The 16,162-nt window shown below is 40.9% G+C and overlaps 1 protein-coding gene across 6 annotated transcripts in view; it reads left to right on the top strand.

Moving 5' to 3' along the window:
* Positions 1-16,162, top strand: part of GRIP2 (glutamate receptor interacting protein 2) — a 323,541-nt gene that overhangs the window by 56,652 nt on the left and 250,727 nt on the right. The window contains exon 1 of one of the 6 annotated variants that reach the window (XM_061618435.1): positions 2,371-2,555. The exons of the other annotated variants lie outside the window; for them this stretch is intronic. Coding sequence (XP_061474419.1) covers positions 2,432-2,555 — 124 coding nt within the window. The 5' untranslated portion in view covers positions 2,371-2,431. Of the gene's footprint in view, positions 1-2,370; positions 2,556-16,162 lie in introns of those variants that run through there. 6 annotated transcript variants of the gene reach the window in all.

Below are 16,162 nucleotides of genomic sequence, written 5' to 3'. Positions count from 1 at the left end.
AGGGATCTGCCCTATATCTTCCACTAGGTCCTTGGCCTAGATAGGACTCTTTAACACAGTAGCAGGGATAGACTTGTCATTAGGAAATTAGCAAGGTGGCTGCCTCAGGCAGTTCATTTTGGGTGTTATGAAAGGGCAGGGAATTGTTAATTAATTAACAAAATGTATATATCACTTGATTATTAAATAAAACTAATAAATTTACACAAAACATTAAAATTATCAATAAGCACAGTTAAAACAAGTAATTAAAACATTTGAAATGATTAAAACAGTTATAAACTAAAAAGTTATTAAAACAGATCAGCCTTTGTGTGTCTGGATAGCTTTGCCTAAACAGAAATGTTTTAAGCAGGTGCCAAAAAGAATACAGCAAAGGTGCCTGCCTGATGTCAATAGGCAGGGAGTTTTAAATGTAACTGTATTTTTCTGACAGGGATTTTCTGCCTGAGGTACAAAATAAATTAACTAGCCTTGAGTACTACCTACCTTGGCTTGGGTGGAGTGGGTGGGTACCATTTGCTACTCTGCCTTGGGCAGAGAATTTGGCAACTATTTCTGCTGTTAGGGTGAGTAAATGTAAAGGAGGACAATGCTCTTGTAACTAGTGTTGCCAGGCTCAGGGCCAGAGAATGATTCTGTATCTTTAAGAGAAGAGAAAATTCAGCCAAGTGCAGGTTTTCTTGCAACACTGGAATGGGAAAAACCACAAGGTGAAATTCTCCCTTCCTTGTGGTTTTTCCCATTTCAGTGTTGCAAGAAAACCTGTACTTGGCTGAATTTTCTCTTCTCTTAAAGATACAGAATCATTCTCAGGCCCTGAGTCTGGCGACCCTACTTGTAACTTTCTCATCCCTCTATGACAAGCTACAAACTGTTACATTTTCTTGAATTTTCCTCTTCTGCACAACTGGTAGAATGATGCCCAGTGTCAGCACATTGGGTTTATTTGAAAGTAATTATAAACCACTTAATATTTCAAAAATCTCTAAGTGGAGAACAGTCTAAAAACACAACTAAAATCAATAATATAGCAAGCTAAAAACATATAAAAGCAATAAAACAGACATTCAAACAATTCAACAATGTAAAACTATTGGGGAATGCAGGGGGTCCATAGAGCCCACTGTGGCTGATGCCTGCATACTTTTATTTTATTTTAGCACCCAGTGCTGAAAAGTGAAGGTGCTAGCCTGACCTTTCTCTTCTCAGAGCTCGGTTGAAGAGTACTGTGCAGCCGGAACTATACTACTGTTGCTATCCATTCTCACAATTGCTCACTGCTGCTTGCTCCTACTGCCCCTTGGTAAGTTTGCTTAAGGGACTGTTGGAGGATCCACCAGTGTTGCATGGGGGGAGTGGTGTACACCTTGCTCAGGGCGCCTTCAAACCCAGCACAAGCCCTAGGTAAAACTATAGGAACCCAATCCTCATGAGAACAAAGGAAGCTACCTTATGCTGAGTCAAACCATTGGTCAACTCCAGCTGTGGAGAACCTTTGGCTCTCCAGATGTTGCTGAATTACAACTTGCATCATGAGGCGAGGTTTAAAATACCAGTTCTGTGCAACTGCATCCTGAAGACCTACTTAGAGAAATTTGAAATTGCCTGACTTAGTGTCTAAATATTTTATTGCATCTTAATTTGCTTTATTGTGTTGTGTGATTGCCCTGAGTACCTTGGCTTCATAAATAAAATTAGAGTTGTGCTGAAAGACTTTGCTGCATAAAAACTAATGTTGTAATGCTTGGGGACTCATAAAAAATTCAATAGCTTTAAAAAAAATCTTCTAATAATGGGAGGGGATCCAAAGCTGTATGACTTTAGATGACCAGATATATTAGATCAGCAATCTCCAGTACACATTTAAGTTCCCGAGTAATAGGAATATTTTAGTAATATTAAAACAATGCTGTATTCCAGGACAGCAACAACAAATATGAGTAAATAAATTTACTCAGAAGTAAATTTGAAGAAAATATACTCAAGGATAAGCATTTGAATTGAGGTCTTTGGTCACTGATTCCAGAACAGTCCTATAAACTTCAGTGCTTAATAAACCAAAAATCTTAGATTTAAAAAAATCAAACACCTTCAACCTTTGAGATGTCTACAGTATTCTATAGACCTATATGAGTAATACTTTCATTCTATAGCAAAGTTAACTTGAGAATGGACAGAGTAGCTATTTAGTCACATTCTCTTAGCCATAAAGCGTTCTTGTATCTTTAAATAAGTATATTCAAGAATCAATTTCACGATTAGCATTTTCTTCACCCCACATAATAAGCAACACCTGCTGAAATTATTTCTTCTCCATAAATATAAGAAGCAGAAGCAATATAATCTAACTGATCTGTGTGAGTAATCTCTTTTTAAAATGTTGATAAGATAATGCTTTAAAAAGATATAGTATGTGTTGTAAGGTGCTATGGAGTTTAAGGATGTCTGTTTTGTGCAACTGAGAGGAGTCTGTTCTTTAATGTTCTATAGTTATCTATATCAAAGGATGGTGTGGATTGGAATATGGGGTGCTATGGAGTTGGAATATATAGGTATGTATTACAGTATTGTTATATATCTTGAAAATGGGTTCTAGGCAGATTCCTTGCTGTAGAGCTGAGCACTCTGTTGATCTGCATAAACTGTAATAGTAAAAATTACAGTAAATTTCAGTGTTGGATATCTTAGTAGTCAGGTGTTTGTATATGGCTGATTTCACCCAACTTTTTTTTCTTGACATGTTGAATCAGCCTTGCAAATGCTTCAAACTGTATCTACATGGCAACATCCTTTGGTGATATGCACTTTCCCCAGGCATTTTAATATGTGTAAAAATGTTTATGTTTTAAATTTGAATTTTAAGCTTTTAAAAACTGTTTTAAATATATGTTTTATTGTATTTTTGATGCTGATTGTTGTGAACCGCCCAGGGAGCTTCGGCTATGGGCGGTATATAAATTTAATAAAATGAAAAATGAAATGAAATGAATGCCTGTAACCTGGGTATGTAATGAAATGTTTGCAAGAATAGTTCTATTCAGTATGCCAAACGACTGGCGAAAAACACATCCCATCAATCCCTTAAATAAAAAGTATGTGGATTTGTCTTCCAAAGTCTGAGGTGCTGCTGTGTGGCTTACCTTTGTATATGTATATGTTACAATAGTTTTGTAATGTACTGTGTGGCGAATCCTTGTGCATAATAGAGCCCTGAGCTATTTTCTCCTTCCCCAAGCCTACTGAATCAACATTTGGTAATTAATATGTGAAACTGCATATTAATCTAAATTAGGTGTTACTTGCCTTTGCCCTTATTCCTCCCCCACACACACACAATTATTTGTCTTGGCACTGGGGAACAATTCCCAGCAGTAGCTAAACTGACCTGTAATATTTCATAATCTGCTTAACTCCTCTCTAAGAAAGAGTTAATTGTCGCTTCCTCCCCCCCTTCTGACTCAAACTTGGTAGGGTATAATAAGCAGAGCTGTAATTATTCATGCTTATTGCTTGTTTGGGGAGTTGGAGAGGGAAGAGCGTAAGTATTTTATAGGGGTGGTTAGCTGATTGGATCAGGTGCACTTCTTTGGAGCTGGACCAAGTTGTCTGGGGGACTGTCACTGCACTGAACTGGGGGATGCTGAAGTGACCAAGTGTTGTTGAAGTGGAGTGTGTCAGGTCAGAGTAATGTTGCTTCCTGCTCTGGGACTGAAAAAAAAGAGCATGCACTTCTTGCAGACTTTCCTTCGGTGGAGGGCACTCAGAGGTAATTGCACTTTTGCTTGGCCCTTTTCTTTTGTTTGGTGGCTTAATTAGTCCCCTTTTTAATGAGGGACTGGATGAGCTGCTCTGTGTTTTTGTGAGGCTTCTTTTTAAATTGTACTACAGGCTCATATTGGAGGGCTGTCAGGTTCCCCATGTAGAAGAAGAAGAGAGGCTGAAGTTACTATATTCGTCAAATGAGTTTTTCTCTTAATAACCAGCTCTTCCTTATGTACTTAATGAACCCATGAATGCAGTTGTGTACTGGCTACCACAGAAAATTGAAAGGTAGTCACTTTGTAAGAATTGTGGCTCATGAAAATGGTGGAGGGATAAGAGGCTGGAGAAGCAATATTAAAAAGGTTTGCTGTTGGCTTTATTAAATTGCAACATAGCAACGTATATTAACAGTACTTGTTCTCTCTTTATACCTCAAACGGTAAAATAATTATACGTGGTCTCAAGAACAGTGAATAGGGGCAACTGTCTCCTGCCTTCTGTAGGTGGTTTTCCTGATGTACAGGTGCTTCTAGTCTAGTCCTACTTGCTGCCCTGGGCTCCTACTGGGAGGAAGGGCAGGATATAAATTAAAGAAATAAATGGGTACATTAGCACTATAGTGCAAGCTAGTCATTGTTAGTGGGTGTTCCTCTGCATAAAGCGTAGAGCCAAAATCCTATGCCCACTTACCTGGAAGTAAGCCCCATTGAATTTAATGGGACATAACCCTTCTGAGTAGACATGTATAAGATTATAACATAAAATAATGATTATACATGGGCATGCGTGAAACAGCATATTAAATTCAAATCCCTCAACTGTTTAATCTGAAGTATTAAATGATTTTAAAACTAGTGAAGCTGTTCTAGTATACGTGGTTTCAAGACTGCAGCCAAAGTGTACTTTTTTACAACCCATATTTACTTCCATCAATCTCAATGAGATTTAGAATAATAGTGCTTCTGATCTGCAGCCAGTACCTGCTGACTAGAAGTTATTTCAGGGTTATGGATGATGAAGATAGTAATCAAGGAGGGATGTGTATGACCAAACACAGAGAACATGGTTTTATTTGCTTGTAGCTAGAAATACTTGCAAATGTGTTGTACTTGCCTGCCTCTCGTTTACCTTTCCCTAAAACCTTTAAACTGCTCCTGTGCTTTTTACAAAAGTCTGAAATTGGTAAGTTTTCTCTTGGCATGCAGATACAGGGATGGGGAAAGCATCACTTGCTTAACGTTTGTATGTCTGACTACTCTTTAAGCACCAAAGCAAGGTCAGAAACTTGTTCTTGCAACTGTCATGACTTGCTGACTTTGATGATTGTATTTTGATGCATTCAGTGCTAAATGTGGAGACTGGGCTGTGAAATAGCTCTAAAGAACTTGCAGTGGAGTTCCTATGTACTGGAATTGCCTGTGATGACTTTTTTAAAAAGGGTCTTCTTTTATTTTCTGTTCATGAGAATATCTAAGCGTTAAGCAATCCATCAATTTTATCCATAAAAATGAAGGATTGCTCTTTGTTCTAGAGGTTAGAAATTATTATACCTGTCACTTGACTGTTTAATCATTGGAGTGGCTTGCATAATTATGTGTGAAAGTGGTCCATGATTTTTAAGAATTTATTGCTTAAATAATGTAGCCTTTCTTCAGAGTTCCAAGATGCCCACGCTGTCTCCTATTTTCCTAGAAGCTACACTGACTCTCCCAGGGAGATATAGAGAAGTGGCTTTGTAAAAAGTACAAACGGGAGGATCAGGCTGTGAAGGTCTTGATGCTGCCTGATACAAATTCTTCATATATATATATATATGGACTGCCTTCAAGTCGATTCTGACTTATGGGCAACCCTTTGAATAGGGTTTTTATAGTAAGCAGTATTCAGAGGGGGTTTACCATTGCCTCCCTCTGAGGCTGAGAGGCAGTGACTAGCCCAAGGTCACCAAAATGAGCTTCATGGCTATGTGGGGATTTGAACCCTGGCCTCCCAGGTCATAGTCCAACACCTTAACCAGTACATCACACTGGCTCTCTCATTATACAGCCACGAGAATGGCTGTATATTATAGCCAGTGTGGATTTTTCACATTCTGCAATGTTAAATTGAAAATACCCCCCATGCCATTCTGATGCTTCCCATAAGCTCATTTCAAAACAAAACCTTACAAAACTTATAGTTCTGAACTCAGAAACGCTTGCTTAACAACCCTCTCAATTTTCATGGCAATACGCAAAACAGTCAGACAGAATAGAGAGTTCAAAGTCTAAAAAGAGAGGGGGGAAAACCCAGAGCCCTTTTGGACTTTTTTCTGTCAGAATTCTCATAATCTGTTGAACTTCATTAAAAATCAGCCATGTTCACAGAGTACATGTAATCCTATTACTGACTTTGCCCCATAAGCTGACCTTCATCTTCTGCATTTTAAAAGTTTAAAAAATGCCTGGCTGATTTTTAATTAATTTAAGAAATTTTGCATTGAACTGAATGTTAGCGTTGGGGATGCTCAGTAAGAACCAGCTGTCAGTGTTCTAAAAGCCAGACTCCCAGCTACTGGGCTTGGCTAATCAGGGGGCCACACGCATGCCAGACTTTGATTTCACGTGAGACATTCATAGCTTCCCCCAAAGAATCCTGGGAAGCGTAGTTTGTGAAGGGTGCTGAGAGGAGACCTATTCCACTGACAGAGCTCCAGTGGCCAGACTGGTTTAACAGTCAGCCACTCTGATTGAAGGTCTGTGAGGGGAACAGGGCGTCTCCTAGCAACTCTCAGCACCCTTCACTAACTACACTTCCCAGGATTCTTTGGGAGAAGCCATAACTGTCCAAAGTGAAATAAAGGCCTGGTGTGGATGTGGCCAGGGACAGCTTTGGTTTAAATTTGGATGGGAGACTACATGTGCCTGCTGTAGAACAAAAAGGTGGGGAAAACGTTGAAAAGCAATGATACTGTTCACAATGTTTTCCTTTTGGAAAGGAAAGGAGCTTCCCCTCTGCCCAGTGCTCACCCACCCAATCTCCTCTCCTCCTCCTACCCTCCCTCCCCACTCCCACTCCCCCAGGTCAGTGTTGGACTATGACCTGGGAGATCAGGGTTCGAATTCCCACACAGCCATGAAGCTCACTGGGTGACCTTGGGCCAGTCACTGCCTTTCAGCCTCAGAGGAAGGCAATGGTAAAACTACCTCTGAATACTGTTTACCATGAAAATCTTATTCATAGGGTCACCATAAGTCAGGATCGACTTGAAGGCAGTCCATTTCCATTTTCAAACATGATTGCACAGAAATCCACTGAACTCAAAATGTATGCAAATGATCAAACTCCCCCTCTCTTCTCCCTCCTATCCCCTCCCTCCTGCCCCTTCCCTCCCCCTTCCTTTGCCCCTCCCTCCTATCCCCTTCCAATCTCCTCCTTCCCCTCCCCCTCCTCTTCCCCATGGACAGTTTTACCTATCTTAAGCATGATTGCACAGGAATAAATACAGTTGAACTCAATAAGCACACAAATGATCAGACCTGCCTTTCCCCTCCTTCCCCTCTCCTCTCCCTCCCTCCCTCCTCCCCTCCCCTCTTCCTTCTTCCTACCCACTCCAGCCCTCCCCCCTGGTCAGTTTTACCTATCCTAAGCATGATTGCATGGGAGTAAATCCCACTGAATTCAATAAACATGCAAATGATCAAACCTGTCCTTCTCCTGCCTGCCTGCTCCCCTACCCCTCCTCCCCACTGCCCTTTCTTCCCTCCCTCCCCATCCCCTGTGGTCAGTTTCACCTATTCTAAGCAGGGGAGTAAATCCCACTGAACTCAGTAAGCATGCAAATGATCAATCCATTCTCGGCAAACTTACACAGGATCCCATTTCTTACCTCCTGGATTAAAAAGCAGAGAAATTCAGTAATAGGCAAAAAACCTTGCAGTTTAAGAACGTACCTATAGCCCACAGATATTTCTATCAAACTTTAAAAAGCGGGGAAATTGGGCAGCTATAGTGAATGTACCAGGGGAGCAAGAGATCTGATCTCCTCTCTGAGATATTGTACTGCCCTAGAAATTTGTCAAAATGCAAACACATTTTGGGTTGGTCTTTTACAGTCCAATCCACTTCCTGCGTAGCTTGGAAGAATTTGGTAATCCCCTGGTGCATTCACTATAGTTCCCAATTTCCCTGCTTTTTAAAGTTTAATAGAAATCTCAGGGCTATAGGTACGTTCTTAAACTGCAAGGTATTTTGCCTATTTGTGAATATATATATATATATATATATATATATATATATATATATATATATATATATATATATATATATATATATATATATATATGCGCAATGTGTACTCCATGTGTTTTGGGGGCAGGGTGTGTTTGAGAAACCAGGCTGCAACTTGTTTTTCCTTGAGGCAGCAAGCTTCCAACCATATTCAGGCATTCTGAGTCAGATTAGGTAAACATATAAGGAGGAAAAGCATGCATGAGTGAGCCAGCTTCACCCCTATCCCTGTTGCCCGCTAGGGTGACTCGTGTCTAATGAGGAAGCCTCCTGCACTCATGGAGACTTCCATTAGACTGGAACTCTGAGTTTTGCAGGATTTGAAAATGTGTGGGAGCCTCCATGAGTATGTGGTTCACATTAAAATCCTAACCAAACTGAATTTCTCCCCCATCAACAAGCCAACTTTGTATCATGCACTTTGAAGGTTGCTTGTTTTTGAAACTAACTTGTGCTTGCTTGTGCAGTAGAGAACTATTCTATATAATGCCTTGGGGAGATGAAAGAACTGTCTTGCTTTTTGCAGTGAGGTAGACGCACTGGTAGAAGAGACTAACTCTCTTGATGAACCCCTGTTGATGTTATCCCTATTCTAACGCTCTTTTGATCCGTTGTTCAACAAAACAGAAGGAGTGAGTGAGGCTCTGCTGAGTAGTCCTTTCCTGAGCAGTACATGTGTCTTCCTTGATGTCCATACATAGAGGTGAAACTTTAGTGAGGAGATCTTTGTGCACATAGTGTATTCAAGTGTCACAGATTCTGGGGAAGTCTATATGCATGAAGGCCCTTTCACTAAAGGCTTTTGCATTGTACCCATGGATGTCAGGAGAGGCAAGCACAATGTCAAGCCACTTGGCTCAGCTTTGCTCCCATGATGCTCAGGGTAGGAGTGAAAAATGCCTAAATAGCCCTATTCAAGCAGTGATGCTGCAAAATGAAACTTTGTGTCTCAGCATCTCAGTCCTTGCTAAAAGCTTCCTACAAAGCCCATTCAATTTATCTCTAAAAAAGGACAAACTCTTTCCCAGTTTTTATTATATATACATTTAATATTTTATACAATTCTTCAGGAATTGGTATTTTTTTAAAGTGGTGGCAAACTTCCTCAAGCAAAAACCAGGTAACACAAATGCAGGGAGTATGTTATTCCATTGTCATTTCAAGGAGCGGAGAGCCGTGGTGACCTTAAAACAGCCCTGTGAGGTACAGTTGGTTGAGAGTCATGGCTTGCCCCAAAAAAGAGTGAATTTGGAATGTCTGTTTCACATATCCCCAACAGCATTCTAGCGTTGCAATACACAGACTCTTATAAGTAAAACAGTGAGATTATTATTTTGATTTCCTACCTGCCTTTCATTAAGAGGAACCAGAGCAGGCTATAACAATTTAATAATATTATATTTTAAACAGTTAAAATAGATTGGTCAAGAGAATAGGGTGTATCCTAATATATAGATAGATAGGCAGATCTTTATGTGTCAAAGGCTTAAAGTAAAGAGGTGCATCTTCAGCATACGATGAAAATGACAGAATGAAGGTGCCAGATGCATCTCTGTGGGGAGGGAATTCCACAATTTAGGGGCTGCCACAGTGAATGCCCTCTCATGAGCCCCCACACACTGAACTTCTGAGGATGGTGGAACCACCAAGAAGACCCCTTCTGTTGATCTTAATACCTGAAATGATGTGTGGAGAAGATATGCTTGTAGGCACTCTTCTTGCATCTGATGTGGAGAACTGATGGTGCTTTCTCCTTCTGAGCAACTGGGCTCCTTCAGCAGGATGTGAGTAGTTTGAAACAAGGCTGCTCTTGCATCCTATAGCAAATTTACTGAGGCAGTTGCACTTGCCTGAAGATGTGCAATGTGAAGACATTCTCTTCGGTCTGATAATGAAGCACACTGATAAGAAAGCTTTTGCTACATACTCTTGTGCTAAACTAGTGTTTGTTACTGAAATACGGAAGTATAATGGGGCTGGGAGGTCTTGTGATAGCATTGCTAGTCTTGAAATATTTTTTTCATTGTGTGGCACCCCATGCCGGGTGTGTATTTTGGAAAGCGTAGAAATGTGTTTACCTGGCTGAGTGGCAGCAGAGAAGCTGAGTGCTGTGGGTTTGAGGATTGAGATATATGGTTTCTTTGGGTCCCCTTTAAGCCTGTGATCTTGTATTTGATGTTCGGATATGCAAGTAAGAAACCTGCTGTACTGGTCAGACTAGTTCCTTTTGCTAATCTAATAGTTTAGCCAAGTCAGCCTGTGAGTTAATGGACTTATTGAATCTGCATATCCAAAGGGAGCTTTGTTTGTTGTTATGTGCCTTCAAGTCGACTACGACTTATGGCGACCCTATGAATCAGTGACCTCCAAGAACATCTGTCGTGAAACACCCTGTTCAGATCTTGTAAGTTCAGGTCTGTGTCTTTCTTTATGGAATCAATCCATCTCTTGTTTGGCCTTCCTCTTTTTCTACTCTCTTCTGTTTTCCCCAGCATTATGGTCTTTTCTATTGAATCATGTCTTCTCATGATGTGTCCAAAGTATGATAACCTCAGTTTCATCATTTTAGCTTCTAATGATAGTTCTGGTTTAATTTGTTCTAACACCCAATTGTTTGTCTTTTTCGCAGTCCATGGTATGCGTAAAGCTCTCCTCCAACACCACATTTCAAATGAGCTGATTTTTCTCTTATCTGCTTTTTTCACTGTCCAACTTTCACATCCATACATAGAGATGGGGAATACCATGGTCTGAATGATCCAAAGGGAGCTATTGGAATTCTTTTCAGGGGAGTGGCCCTCCTCTCCCATCCTGGAGTCAAGGAGAGGCGTGTCTAGTCTGGAGAAGCTGGGAACTAGGAAGACCCACTGAGAGGCCTGCTGTCTGCACCACAGCTTTGGTGTGCCTCCCTACAAGTCTCATGGAAAAGCAAGATCTATTGAACTTTTAATGCTCTGAACCCTTCCATCTTAAGCTTAGTCTGTGAATGTGTGTAAATAAACTATATATCTCAAAAAGACACCACAGCCTGCACTGACCTTCTTTCCAAGGAAACCAAACCCTGGGTAAGCAGAGGTGACCCTGGAAGTCTCATACCACTCAGAGATTGGGGTGGCACACAACATGAGGAATAACTTCCTTGCCCAAGGGCAAATAGTGGGAAAGAGGCTTTTAAGAGTTAGACTGTATAAAATTTTGCAAACAGAAATTGACTCTACCTGCTACATATATCATTCATCATGAATGTGCTCTTGCATCCTAGGTCTCTAAATGCAGCAAAAAAGAGCCCAGATCAAGCAAATGAAATACTTTGAATCTGTTCAAAGTCTTTGGAAAACTATGTCTTAGAAGAGAACCAGCTTGGATTTTACAGGGATACTGCCAAATTTGATACTATCACCCCCTTGACACATAAACTATAGTAGCCATAATATTGGAAAAGAGACATTGATGGATCTCCATGCATTAGGCTGACATTACATAGGGCTTTGAAAACTTTTAATAGAGATGCTACTTTCATTTGTCAGAAATAAAGTACATTCCCATTAAGTATCCATAGTCCCAGAGCATCCATAGTCCATCTATTGCTGGCTGTTCCATATTGGCATTTATTAATAATAATGATTGCCCTTCTCAAATGATGATGCAGTCCTATGCAATCATATAAAGTAAACCATGTCATCTTCTTGGTTCAGCTATTAAAAATACCATGAATTTGTACGTGGTTTGGCAAAGAGGCTCAATCAGCAAATAGCAATATGGTAAGGAAATAAGGTGCTTTTTTTTAAAAAAAACAGGAAGGTACTTCTCCATGGCTTAAGTTTTCTACACAAGATGTGAGCAGGGTGGTTTATAACAGATGCTATTGGAGTTTGCTGATTCATAGGGTCACCATAAGTTATAATCAACTTGAAGGCACAGAACATATGACTGATTGCGGTGTGAATCTTAGGTCCCTCTACTCAAATTTTAACCTGGACTATATTGCAAATTGGTCTTGGACATAATTTGAGGGAAGTCAGAACAAAATATATCCAGAAAGTATATATGCTGTAGCTCTCAAGGGTCATAATCTGAAAAGCATTAACAGCTCACGCTTCTCTAGTCTAAGACAATTGTAGAATGCTAGATAAGTATATCTCAGTGGATCTTAAATATAATAAATAATAAATAAAATTTTATTTATGAGTCGCCTATCTGGCCGAATTAACAACCACTCTAGGCGACGTACATCAATACAATAAAATACAATATAAAACAATGAGGGCCACAATCAATAATTAGACTAAACACTACAATTCTGATTAATAACAGTATTAAAAGCTAACCCACCCCAGGGATCCCGTAGGCCTGCCTGAACAGCCAGGTCTTCAAGGCTCGGCGGAAACCTATCAGGGAGGGGGCATGGCGAAGGTCGAAAGGAAGGGAATTCCAGAGGGTGGGGGCCATAATCGAGAATGCCCTCTCTCTAGTCCGCACCAGCCTCGCTATTTTAACTGGTGGGACTGAGAGAAGGTCTTGTGTGGCTGATCTCGTCAGGCGGCATAATTGGTGATGCTGGAGACACTCCTTCAGATAAACTGGGCCGAAACCGTATAGGGCTTTATAGGTCAACACCAACACCTTGAATTGGGCCCGGTAAACAACTGGTAGCCAGTGTAGATCTACTAACACCGGAGTGATATGATCACGGCGATGGCTGTTCTTAATCAATCGTGCTGCCGCATTCTGTATCAGTTGTAATTTCTGGACCGTTTTCAAGGGTAACCCCACGTAGAGCGCATTACAGTAGTCTAAGCGGGAGGAGACCAGGGCATGTATCACCCGTGGGAGCAGATGGACAGGAAGGTAGGGTTGCAGCCTCCTTATCAGATGTAATTGATAACAAGCTGCCCAGCTCACTGCTGAAACCTGAGCCTCCATGGACAGTTGGGAGTCAAGAATGACCCCGAGGCTGTGGACCTGGTCTTTCAGGGGCAATCTTACCCCATTAAACACCAGGTCTATTACTCCTAACCTTCTCTTGTCTCCCACGAGCAACACCTCGGTCTTATCGGGGTTTAGTTTCAGCCTATTCTTGGGCTAAGGTCCTTGCCAAAAAGTTGCAAAGTTTGTTTTAGGTTTCCAGTATGGTGCTGTGGCTAACCTTTCTTCTGAGGTAGGACTTCAGAGACATAACACCAATGATTTTTCATGATCAACAGGATATTCTGTAACAATTCTCCAGACAAACCAAAGTGCATGCATATTTTAGTGTCTATGAGTTATTGCTGGCAACAGAAATGCAAAAGCTGAAAAAAATATTTTGAAGTGTAGTTACGATGGCCACTTTCCTGAGAACATAGATCTGGATAGCAATAATAGTTTTACAGATTCAGTTAGGCAGGCTGTAAAAGTTTGTGTTATAGCAAATTAATTAACGAACACTTAAAATTGAAAATGTTCGTTAAAAATTAAAGATGTTGATAGTACTTAATGAACAGAAGGTACTTGGTTGCCTTTTTGAATTGCCAAAAGGTATAAAATAAACAAATGGCTAATAAATAAAGTGAAGAAGTGGCTGCAGGTTACTTTTTCACATAATATGTCATATATTGATACAGTAGGGTCCCGCTTTACAGCGCTTCGCTTTACAGCGTTCTGCTAATACAGTGGTTGTGAATTGTAGAAAGGCCCCGCTTTACAGCGCTTGTTCCACTTTTACAGCGGTTTTTTGCCGCCGGGTGCCATTTTGGTCAATGTAAGTCAATGGGATCCGCTTTACAGCGGTTTTCGCTTTACAGCGGGGGTCTGGAACATAACCCGCTGTATGAGCAGGGCCCTACTGTATATGACCCATATCAAAAAATGGAGTAAGGGCAAAATCCAGACAGTTAATCACTGTTAATCAAATTCCATGCTAGGGATAATTAGGAAAGGTATTGAAAATAAAACAGCCGATATCATAATGCCGTTGTATAAATCTATGGTGCGGCCGCATTTGGAATACTGTGTACAGTTCTGGTCGCCTCATCTCAAAAAGGATATTATAGAGTTGGAAAAGGTTCAGAAGAGGGCAACCAGAATGATCAAGGGGATCGAGCGACGCCCTTACGAGGAAAGGTTGCAGCATTTGGGGCTTTTTAGTTTAGAGAAAAGGCGGGTCAGAGGAGACATGATAGAAGTGTATAAAATTATACATGCATTGAGAAAGTGATAGAGAAAAGTTTTTCTCCCTCTTTCATAATACTAGAACTCGTGGACATTCAAAGAAGCTGAATGTTGGAAGATTCAGGACAGACAAAAGGAAGTACTTCTTTACTCAGCGCATAGTTAAACTATGGAATTTGCTCCCACAAGATGCAGTAATGGCCACCAGCTTGGATGGCTTTAAAAGAAGATTAGACAAATTCATGGAGGACAGGGCTATCAATGGCTACTAGCCATGATGGCTGTGCTCTGCCACCCTAGTCAGAGGCAGCATGCTTCTGAAAACCAGTTGCCGGAAGCCTCAGGAGGGGAGAGTGTTCTTGCACTCGGGTCCTGCTTGCGGGCTTCCCCCAGGCACCTGGTTGGCCACTGTGAGAACAGGATGCTGGACTAGATGGGCCACTGGCCTGATCCAGCAGGCTCTTCTTATGTTCTTATTTTCAGTGGGAGAGTAATGCTGCTGAGTGTATGTTCAACTTTCCCAATGAAATAAATTATTATTTTGAGGGGTTTGGGGAGCGAGAGAACTAGATTTGACACTTTCTGGACATAATGTTGCTGGTTTCTGGACAGATTATTCTGCCCGGAAACAACCTAGGGTGCTTTCACACTGTACTTTATTCCGTTATTCTGCTTATTTATTTCCTGTTAATTTGCACATAAAATTTGTGCTTTCACATGACATAACGGGTAGCTCCAGAATTCTGGTGGAATGTAGTGGAAGTTTAGCGCTAATTTCTGCAATAAATGAGACCAGAAAAATTCCGATAACAAGGCTGGGAAAATGGAAGATTGTGGGATTTTTGCGCTAGCTGCCGCTGCTCACGGGACAGGCATCCCAGCATGCAGTGCATTCCCGCCCTTACCAACAGCCATCCCAGCATGCAGTGTGTTCCTGCCCTTCTGTCGCGTAGCCCTGTCACACAAATAGCAGATAGCAGCATTTCAGCTATATAGCAGAAGGTAAAGGGAGAGTGGTTTCATGGCGGCGGGACGAGATACTTGACCTCCTAAACTTGAGTAGCTGCAGTGTGCATGTGTATAACGGGAGAGGGTTGAAAACGAGGCTCTGTTCATTGCAGCATGTGAACGACAGTTGCGCGAAATGCCGCTATATTGGCTGAAAAAGTACTGTTCCTTATCGCAAGAGGTCCTGCAGTGTGAAAGGGATTTTTGAAATCCGGAATGAAGCGCTACCTTTTTAATCCGTTAAACTAGCGCTATTAGCCCCATGTGTGAAAGCAGCCCTAGAAGAAAAAGCCTTGTACTGGTAAGCACTCATTCTGAAGCATAATGAGATATTAGGGATGGAGGAGAAATGTTTTCAAATGGATTTATATACAGAATTTGGTGAATCCAATCAAGCGGGTATCAGACTGCTTGCATCAAACACCTGCTTATGTCTGAGCTGCTCATGAATTGCTGTTTTACATATAGTTATGAAAAAATCAAGTTATATGCTATACTATGTTTCTGCAGCATAATTTTGATACATATTTATTTAGCAGTTATCCTGGTTCTCTCAGCTTCATTCCTGTATAAATACCAGTTTATGTACCTGTGCTACTTTAATTTTCTGGTGTTACCAAATTAATCAGGACACTTTCAAAACCTCCTAGAAGTGTGTATAGTAGCATGAGATGGATGAGAGCACTACAGACGGGATGATCTTCAAACTAAGATTGTTGGTTTAATAAAGGGACACCATGCACAAAAGGCAATACTGATACTTCAAGGGTCTTCAAGGTGCTTGTTGATGGTTTCTGAAGACTCGTGAGATACGTTGCTTGACTCTAAGTGGATTTTACCTTAGGTCAAATGCCCTAAACCTCCTCCCCAGCCAAATATTCCCACAACCCAGTCCAACTGCTAGGAATAATCTGCCTCTGTACCCCAAAACTCCTCTGTTTGTGCTCCTGGCTGTTTGAACAGTTTAACC

This window comes from Rhineura floridana, chromosome 3 (genome assembly GCF_030035675.1).
Source record: "Rhineura floridana isolate rRhiFlo1 chromosome 3, rRhiFlo1.hap2, whole genome shotgun sequence".
NCBI classification, from domain to species: domain Eukaryota; kingdom Metazoa; phylum Chordata; class Lepidosauria; order Squamata; family Rhineuridae; genus Rhineura; species Rhineura floridana.
The sequence above is the reverse complement of the archived record's forward strand: the minus strand, read 5'-3'. Positions and strand labels throughout refer to the sequence as shown.